The 10,062-nt window shown below is 30.0% G+C and overlaps 1 protein-coding gene across 6 annotated transcripts; it reads right to left on the bottom strand.

Moving 5' to 3' along the window:
• Positions 1-587: 587 nt before the first annotated feature.
• LOC123711095 (vesicle-associated membrane protein 2-like) lies at positions 588-10,060 on the bottom strand. Of its 6 annotated transcripts, none has more exons than XR_006753905.1 (8): positions 9,999-10,060; positions 3,892-4,012; positions 3,569-3,647; positions 3,060-3,139; positions 2,905-2,956; positions 2,720-2,798; positions 1,786-1,815; positions 588-1,636 (listed from the first exon to the last, which is right to left on the bottom strand). XR_006753905.1 is itself a non-coding variant. In XM_045663514.1 (8 exons), coding segments are annotated over exons 1-6 (348 nt in total). In that variant the 5' UTR covers positions 6,862-7,966; the 3' UTR covers positions 588-1,636; positions 1,786-1,815; positions 2,775-2,784. The 6 variants fall into 6 exon arrangements, 2 of the variants coding, with proteins under 2 accessions (XP_045519470.1, XP_045519480.1); XR_006753898.1 differs by lacking the exon at positions 9,999-10,060 and adding an exon at positions 6,860-7,547; XR_006753904.1 differs by lacking the exon at positions 9,999-10,060 and adding an exon at positions 5,284-6,407.
• Between the last annotated feature and the right edge of the window lie 2 nt (positions 10,061-10,062).

Here is a 10,062-nt window from a genome sequence, read left to right as displayed (position 1 = left end):
AAGGTACTTTAATATATTTATCTCATGAGACTCTGGTGTATTTCTTTTACCTTACAGTGAAAGAGTATTTCATGCTAAAAACGCGTCCGAATGTAACATAAGGAAAAATAATATTAAAAATATACGTATAATATAATGTTCTCTGTGGGCTCATCACAGATAGTAAACATTATACTAGTATCGCAAGTTCTATTTCCAAATTATATTAACAACATTCAGAACTAACTTTCATAGTTTATACTTTAGATTCTTAAATAATTTTTCATATCATGTTCTGAATTTGTAAAACAGTAAAGGACGCGTTAATAAGATGAATTTAGTTGTTTAACTTGATTCTTTAATCTAAATCAAACATTTATTTATGATGATCATTAAAATACCAATTTGTTATACTTATCGGTTAATGTAGTTTTTCTAAAAAATTTCAAACCTCTGAAACATTACTCTAAAATATGTTATTTACATGCTATAATTTTTCTATTTAAATCCTACTAGATGATGAATTTACGACATCAATATGAAATATTTTGTTTTGTAACTATAGATCATGATTATTAGACAATATTTATGAATATAAAATAATCTTCCGAAAAAAATATAAATTCTTTATTTGAAACGCAATATTAAGCACATACTTTTTAATTTAAAAATATTACTGGTAAATATTTGCAGAAGTAGAACATGTGGTACAATTCTGATGTACAGAAGAGATTTTTATGCATAACAAAATAAATATATTAATTGTTAAGTCTATATCAGATTTATGTACAACAGAATTAGCATTATCTAACTAGAAAGCAGTTAAAATCTACATCAATTTCTTACATGTTTTAAACACACAGATTTTTTTTAAATACACGAACTGGCCAGTAATAAAACCTTATAAGAAGGTATATTGTGACACATCTATACAAATTGTAATATATTTAACAATAATTTTATTAGGTATAAAACTTCGTTTCAAATCTATGTAACTAAGTTTAAATGGTTACATTGTGAAACGGCTAATAGGTATACATTTTTAACAAGTTACAAAACCGCTCAAGGTGCTGTGCAGCTTCCCATAATACATTTTTTATACATTAAAAAACATATAGGTATAAATAGCATGACAAATTTTAAGCGACTTATATAGGACAAAATGTTGTGTTTAATAAACGTCGAAAATAAATTTTAGAAAATTAAACTCTACTTTGTAACACGGTCTCTAAAACAACATTAACAGGTCTCTAGGGGTAACAGTTTTAAAAAATTTGGTCCAAGTATAAAAAGCAAAATTAATAAAAATTTATATTGTTGAACACAATTAGAAAATATCTTGATATGGTATATTTTTGATAAGCCTTATTGTAAGGGCCAGCGGAAATTTTCGCTATTCAACAGTAAATGTTAATAAAGAAAGATCTTCTAAAAATATTCTATTAAAACATTACTTATGGCAAAATAGTGACAGATTCGGTAAGATAAGTGATCTCAAAAATTTAAAAATTCTAAGATATTTAGCCTCAATATTTCGATATTATACTGTTTCATTTTATATAATTAAGAAAACATTCAACAACACTAATCTATAAAGAACGACAAAATTATTATTCGGGTTAATCGTAGCCGGGACCGAAAAGCAGCGTAGCGAGACCTGTAAAGTATATCATTTCAATATTGTTTTTTCAAACCTTTCCCACTATATCAATGTTCTCGAAAATCATAACATAGTTCAGTAGTTTTTTTGGTTATAACAATTGCTACTTCGTTAAAACTGTAAAGTAAACATAAGAAACGCCATACCTCGGTTTGCCACTAAATATGTTTACAGACCTAAAAAATAAAACAAGGATTAGAACACTGTTTAAAATTTCATAAAAAGGGTTATTATGTCTTTATTCTCTGTAGGGATATTTCAGCAAATGACAAGCTATTAATTTACGTCAGCAACGACTATATTTTGCCCCTGTGGCGCGAGAATTATATAAACAGCAATTATTGTATTACAAATTTTTAATCTTTACAAGTTTCTATAAGCACATTTTACCAAATTTTTCTACAGATTAATTTAGTTTAGGGTTTCAGCTATGCATTTCTGGGTTTTCGGAAAGCAGGCATATTGCTAACGGGGGCAAGCACTCAGAAGAATGAAGATTGAATCAATTGGAAATGCCCTAATTATCACGTCACGATGGTAGTAGTACATATAGATAGAATATAGACATTTTACACAAGAAAACATGTTTTTAAAAGCAGCTTTGTGATTTAAATACAGCCATTATTTTTTATCATAAAATGTTTATTTTAAACATAATGTCAACTTTTGACGTGTTTTTAGTGTCCATTAGCTTTTAGTATATCTAATATTTATAAAAGTGGTGCCATAGTTAAATCACAGTTTTTCTATAAGAACGATTTTAGTCACTCTTATCTGATAGACAAGAGACAGAACAGAGAAAGCCAACATGTAGACCAATACATACTCTGAAGCAAATTAATATCCGACATTAGATATATATGAATAATGCATTTGGTTTGTCAATTTAATATGTAAAGTAGTACATATGTGAAAGTCATACCATTTTAGTGTTTGTCTCGTTTATATAATAATAAGTTTTGATCTACTTGTAAATGTATGTTTATACGTTTCAGGGTATGTAAGGTAAGTAACAACGACACAACGAGGCCCACTTACCAAACAGGCTTAATATCAAAATATTAATAAAAAACAACATACTGCATTATATCTATTCATAATATAACAAGTAACTTCTAAATTAAACTTCGGTTACCGAAACTTGTTCACACAAAGTTGGCTGAAAATTTAAGAAAAAATAATAGCATGATTAGTCTAAAAGTTCGTTTGTTAACAACATAGAGCGACAGTCTAGAGTGCAGTCGTGAAATTATTTAATTACTTACCAATGATTAAAGCCAAAATTATAATTCCAATGACAGCTGCGATTATCATCATCTGAAATCCGAAAATAACTTTTAATATAGTCCTATTATAATTTCGTTCTGAGAGCGAGATTTTTGTTAATTTTGTTAGGACGCTAAACTTAAAATGACGTTACTTTTAGGTTCTGCAACCAAAATTTGCTCTTCAGCTTGCCAGCTTGTTGTTCAAACTGTGAAGCGCCTTGTTGCAGTGCATCTGAAATGAATAAGTTTTTATAGTGAGTAATAATGTTAAACTTCCTCGAAGTTTGTAACAGTTTAAAGAAATTGAAAATGTAGATGGCTGTACGGTACATCGTAAAGAACGCATTTAAAACTGAATTTATTATTCAACCCAGTCTATTTGGCCTGAAATTTATCTTGAGTACAGAACAGTATTCTTTATGCAAGTAATTCTTACCTAATCTATAGAACTAGGTACCCATTTTCAAAACAAGTCTGATTAACGTATCAACTTGTCTGATTATCTTATATTTTGCAAATGTAAGAGAAAATGACATTTACTTATAAATTACAGTAGAGTTTCTGTTAGAAAAACTTTAAAAAAAAGCTTTGGTAGTTCCATACATTGCCTTGAATTTTCTTTTTATACTTGGCATAAATGTATTTCCATATTATTATGTACCTGCTCGGTCATCAAGTTCCGAAAGCTTCTGATCTCTCTCCAGTACCTTTTCGACGTTTGTTTTCATAATATCCACCACCTGAACAAAATAAATAAGTACAATAACATACATTTTGAATATATTATTATTGTAGTTTCTAAAATAATGAAGTCTGAGGAAATTCTAATATTATATAAAGAATCTAGTTAATTATTTTCTGTAACTAAAACGTTAACATTTTTCAACAATGAAAGTTAAGATCGATACAACAAATGTTGCATTTTAAATCCATTTTTCCAAGTTAGATGGAGAATGTTCATAACATGGTTTTCAAGCAAAATACCTCATCGACTTGAGCCTGTGTCTGTTGAAGACGGCGCTGGGCAGCAATCTGTTGGGGCGTCTTGGGCCCACCCACTGGCATGTCATCGCTGGTTGGAGCTAAACCTCCCTCCGTCGTTGCCCTGTAACGAAGATCATTCGTAATTACAAATTACATTAAAATAATAAAGTATTCTGCGGGGTTTATTGTTCACAATGGGAAAGTGTTATATTACACTGCCTGTGATGAATAAATATAATTAGTTTTACATTTATAACATTATTGGATATCACATCTGCAATTTATAAAAAAAGTATATTTAATATATTTACGATACGCAGTCATGCAATAAATAATTTGCTTGCTTGCTATCATTAACTTCTAATAGAACTAATTTACTGGCTTTGTACATTTTACCGTCGTCACTTTAATGTATTAGAGTATATATTTCATAAAACACAAAGACTGCGTAAGTAATACATACATTTAAAACGGAAATCCCACTTTCGCCCAAAATAGTCTAACAATTAAATGTTTTTCAGTTTTTATTATCTTTGTACTCAAATTGAACTGATAGTGTCCTTCGACCATAATTTCGTATGATTGTATTGTGTATATAGTATATGTTATCAGCTTCGTCGCTATGTCGTCTGTGATTAGACCGTCGTATTGACAGGAATAGTTATATTCGTTCAGCTGAATAACATATTACTAAATCAAAAGTAAGCTATCAAGCGACGCAATTGCAAAAGGCCTGTATGAATAGGCCATACACTCCGAAGAGATTCCATTCATATCCCCAAGCAGTTGCTTGATTGGAACCCGCATGGTAAATGGAAGCCGTCCCAAGCAAATCTGGTGTTGTACGGTTGCAGATGAGGCAAAGAGAGCAGGAAAGTCAAGAACGAAGGCGATGAAGACTCACTGTGGACGCCCTCTGCCCCATCTAGGCATTATTGGATTTTCATTAGTCAAGTAAATTAAATACTAAGTAATAGTAAATTCATATCAAGAGGACTAGTGAATAGAAGCATAATTAATCGTGGGCGAACACTGTATTCGAAAATATGTATTATCTTACTGCCCACGTAACACATGTTAAAGATAATAAGGTGAAATAGGTAAATATCAGCCTTAAAGGTCGCTGTGTAGAGGTGAAGGGTAACTAATGATATGATCACAAAATTATGGTCGGTTTTGTGAGTGATAGAATTTAAGTTTGTGGTACTACTTCGATACAAGTGACGGCTAAAATAAACCTGGGCTGGGCGACTTCCACGTGTGTTAAGTGTAACTCGTGATAAGATTAAAGATAGAAAATAATTCAGAATCTTTTTGCTTTTTATTGATGTTTTACGGCTAATATTTAGCCATTTGAACGTATTTTAATGTATAAATAAATGTGAAGCTCACCATCTTATGACGATATCATGTTTAGTTTTTCTACGTTAATACGTCATATGGTGAAAGGTCACGAGTAGCTAGAAAAATATTAATTTGCGTTCTAGATTTTCTTTTTACATGTTCATGAAGCTTTCACATTCTTAACCAATGCTTTCTTGGGTTTAAGTATTTAATTTGAATATGTTTAGACTTTAACAACTTAATTAACTTAATTAAATCATTAATCTAATCTAATGATTAAATTAAATCAAACAATTTGGACTGACATCATCAAAATATGATTTTAGTAACCAAACAATGTCACTAATCTCAAACCGTGAAACCGCTTAAATAATGGCCTTAAATACATTTTGATACAACTGATATATCATATTACTATTATTAGAATTCTTCTATTCAGATAATATGAGCGTATGTATGTATATATTTTGCACTATTGTAGAATTTATATTTAATTGGTTTTGTTCGAACTTACAGATCTATAGATTCGATTGTGTCAATCGCCCGTTAAGCTTGATAATATCGGAGTCTACCCCTATGTCCCAATTACTTTTTTCCGATAAAATAGTTTTTGTATGTAGCCTAAATAAACTTAAATATTAACAGTTTAATGTCAGTAATTTTATATGAAATGCTAGTTAATATCGGTTTCTTCATTATCAACAGCTTTTTATTATTGAAGTAGATTGTCAAGGTGTCAGAAGCTTCTGAGTTTGGTGGTGTGATAAGTATGATAATAAACCCGAGGTGTTTTAAGTATCACACACCCACGTAACTACAGCTGGGTTTGCAAATGATGACACACGCCGTTATTTGATATTCTAAGAAAAGCCGGTTTCCCAATCGTGTTTTCCTTATGGGGGAGCTGGAGTTTCGAACTAATTACCTAAAGGGTTAAAAATATAATACTTTCTATATTGTCCCTTGATATTATGTTGAATTTTGATAAAGGTTTCGATTATTTTGTTTTGTCTGTATTCAAATTTGGGACCGTGGTATTTATTATGAAAATAAACCCACCAACATATATAAAAATAATATGTGTAGACCCCTGTAAGGTATAAATATATTGCATAGTTATATATATGATATGATGTCAAGTGACACGATTGAAATCTGTTCGCAGAGAGTGTCCGTAATACTAAAACTAACATATTGCTAGAAGAGTATATAGAAATCAAAGTATGAAATAACACATATAAGAGTTTTTTCGTTCGTTTGCCAGGAAAATGGGCATAGAAAGATTGAATCTTCCTCTATTAAACCTTACAATTCAGTATGAAATGATTTAGTAATTCGATAGAAAATTACTTTTTCCGATTCCGACACAAAATTTAGCTACACTATAGTAATTTAGTCAAGCGTAAATTATAATAAGTGAATAAAGATGCTGGTGTCAACATTCCTTTTCGGAGGGAGTGCCATTTGATAACAAGATAAAACGCAGAGCTTCTCTGTAAAGTATTTCACTAACTAACGTATATAATTCATCCAAAGTAGGATAAGTATAATAAGTAAATACTGCAGATAGGTTAGTAGTGAATTATCAAAAAGTATAGTAGTAGTATATAAATAGTATACTTACATTTTTCTTTAAATTACTGCTTTCTCGACGAAAAGAAAATCCTTACTTCAGGAAGTCTTGTTACCGGAATTCACGAGTATTGATTAAAAATCCATTCACTGCAACTTGAAAATTTTCCCCTCTCCGACCGTGTCTTCCCAAATGAATGTACTTTATGAATGGGGCACTCAATTTCCCACAAGGAAATTGTCCAGGCTATTTATAGCAACTCAAAATAAAACCTACCCCTTTATACCTGCTTTTACACTATTTCACACATATATATGATTTTTATTCTGAGTCAACGCTGATGAATGATAAAACGTGCGATTTTCAGAAAATTTTAGACTAAAGAGAAAACCTTTCGCGACAGGGTTTACTGATTTGTATGGGAGAGGGCGCGTCTATACTTTCCTTAATAGGTACGAATGGACTAAAAATACCACTTCTGAATTCAGTCCAAAATAATCCGTACTTAGGTCTACATAAATGCCATTTTCGCTTAATTAGTAATACAGCGAAAGCGCATGTGTGAATGTATTTTTGTGTATGTATTGGTCGAGCTATTAACGCATGCGCTCTTGGGTTTTCCGAGGGTAACAAAAATCAATTCTGTGAGTATGTGGGTGTTACGTAATGGCGTAGACATGCTTGCGTTGGCAACTTTCTTTATTCTAATTAGGGTTAATCCCTTTCTAGTCATCATGTTAAAATCTATATAAAATTACTTGTAAATTACACCTACAATAGTATTGCGCACAAGACATCAGGGTATCCTAATTATATATATGAAAATGTAAGTAGGTACATTCGTAAAGCAACAGCTTAAGCCAATGGTAGAGTTTTTCTTTAAATGTCACAGCATTTCACGAAAGAAGAATTTTATAAGTACCACTGATGTCTTGTTTTTTTTAAATAATGTGATTACCTTAAGGATAAATGATTTTCAAATGACCTAAAAATATAAAAAAAATTAGCCCTTAACTTTACTTCTTAAATGGTGGAGTTATCAAAAAAAACCCTACATAGTAAAACTTTTAACGAAACGAATTACTTGCTAAAATTCACGTATCTTCCTCTGGTTGTTAAAAACAAAAATAAATATTTATTAACTATACACAAACTAAATATCAATTGAATCTAATTTTTTCTATTTTGTTATACAAACTTCTTAATTAAGAAAAGATTACAAATAAGAACGTATCGTATTTCTAAATTCTTTGAAGAAGTTTGTGCGTTATTCCCTTATTTAGTGAGTACTTTTCCACAATATAACTCTATTAATATTGATGGAGAGAAATTGTTTTCTTTTTAGACTTGCTTTTAAACGGATTTTTATATGCCAAATACAGCTATATTCGTTCGATGACGATGTTCGGTGTTCGGTACACACCTTATTTGAACAAATAGCTCACACACGCCATAAATATTCAGGAAAAAACATTTGAACGATAATTATCAATATTTCGTAAATACAAAGATGTATGAAAAAAATGTTACAGAATTTCTCATTTACATTCAAATTCTTTGTCTTTTCAATCAAATTAAGTTATATGAGTTAAATTGATTTATCTTATTATAGACAATAATATGAGACTTAAAACTTATTAATGACCAAAAAATATCTTTCTTTTCGATTGGAGAACTGCCAAACTAGCACTTATTCGTGAATTAATAGAATAATTGGGTCTATTAACGCCCATATTAACATAATAAATGTGTTTTACTTGAAGGTGATAGATTATATTTTGAGTAAAATAATAATTGTATTGTATCAGAATGCACTTGTGTTTAAATATAAATTATCTATAAACTCCAACTCCAGTCACATGACATTCGTACAGGCATCTTAAATTCATTGATGAATTCAAATAGACGAGTCAATTCGGAGAGTATTTGTTTGCTGACTCTCTTTCCTTTAAGTGATATTTTGCTCGACTCAAAAGAATTTTTTACTGCATTTTTTCTTAGTGACTTTAGATCACTCCTCGTTAATGATAAAATTACAAAAAACACTGCATAAATAATTCGTTCAAACGTCTCGAGAAGCTAACTGATTTTATAGTTATGAGTTTTATAAAGATCATGAGAACAATTTCATTCTTAACGAAAAACGCTAAAAAACAAATATTGTATGTAAACAGAATGTACGTAAATAACGTGAATTTTTAATTTGAGTAAGTATGTATGTATTGCACATTAGATTATTTATCGTTAAAATTTGGTTCTGTTACATCATTTAAAACAAATATTTTCCATGAATGGTAAATATTTTTACAACCGTGTCTTAAGTTCAAACAACCTTGTCAAAGCCTTCGACGTAAAACCTCATAACATTATGATTATAGGCTCTTTTGCAATTAAGCATATATTTATTTTACGTACACATATACATTAAAACTCTTTTAATTCTAAGTGACTTTTCATCCTTGTGTATTTTATCTTCCTACTAACATTTTGTCGCGATGGCGTTAAAATAAAATAAAATAAATCAATTGGAACAACGTCTATCAAAATTGAACGTTATGTAGGCATAATACATTTTTAGTTACGTTATCAGATACAGGTTCGTACAAAGAATAAGTTTCCACTATTTTTCATTACAAACATTTGAAAAGCGTTTAATAAAGTTTTCCATGGGCTATTACGCTACGCTTTCTATTTTTATAGAATAGTAAAAACTTTTATGAACCGAACAAAGCGGCAGTCGCCTTTTATTTTAGACTTGAAAGAGATTATTATTGATAAAAAACTGTCTTCTTATTTCGTCCGTTGATGAAACATGAACATTTGTTCTATAGCTTTTATGATCTAAGTGTAAAAATAGTGATAAGCAACTTTATTTCTACTTCAAAAAGCTTAAAATCATTTATATTTCATCCATACGCGAATGTATTGCGTATCTTGTTAGAGTATGTAGTACGACTATGGCGTTGTATGGTTTCAGTTAACTAGTTAACGCATATGCAAGTAGAATACGTATGACTTGAGAAATTCTAGGTTCGAATTAAGCACAAATAAATATGTTTCAATACGAACATGTATAGTTTTATAATATTATTAACTTAGACAGTAATAATAATAAACTATTTATAAATAGAACAATCATACTTTTGAATACTTCGATAACTAATATCTTGTACGATCATAAATTATTCACGAAAGGACGGTGATCTCTTATTTCAAAATTCTCGAAACTTATTTAGGTGAGTATATAGTATGCG

Source organism: Pieris brassicae, chromosome 1, assembly GCF_905147105.1.
Source record: "Pieris brassicae chromosome 1, ilPieBrab1.1, whole genome shotgun sequence".
Taxonomy (NCBI): Eukaryota; Metazoa; Arthropoda; class Insecta; order Lepidoptera; family Pieridae; genus Pieris; species Pieris brassicae.
This window is presented reverse-complemented; position numbering and strand designations above follow the sequence as displayed.

Excerpts from the sequence above, each read along its gene's own strand:
- LOC123711095 (XM_045663514.1), bottom strand. Across the intron at positions 3,648-3,891 it reads CACAGGCTCAAGTCGATGAG|GTGGTGGATATTATGAAAAC; the intron begins GTATTTTGCTTG and ends TATTTTGTTCAG. Across the intron at positions 2,957-3,059 it reads TTTGGTTGCAGAACCTAAAA|ATGATGATAATCGCAGCTGT; the intron begins GTAACGTCATTT and ends TTCGGATTTCAG.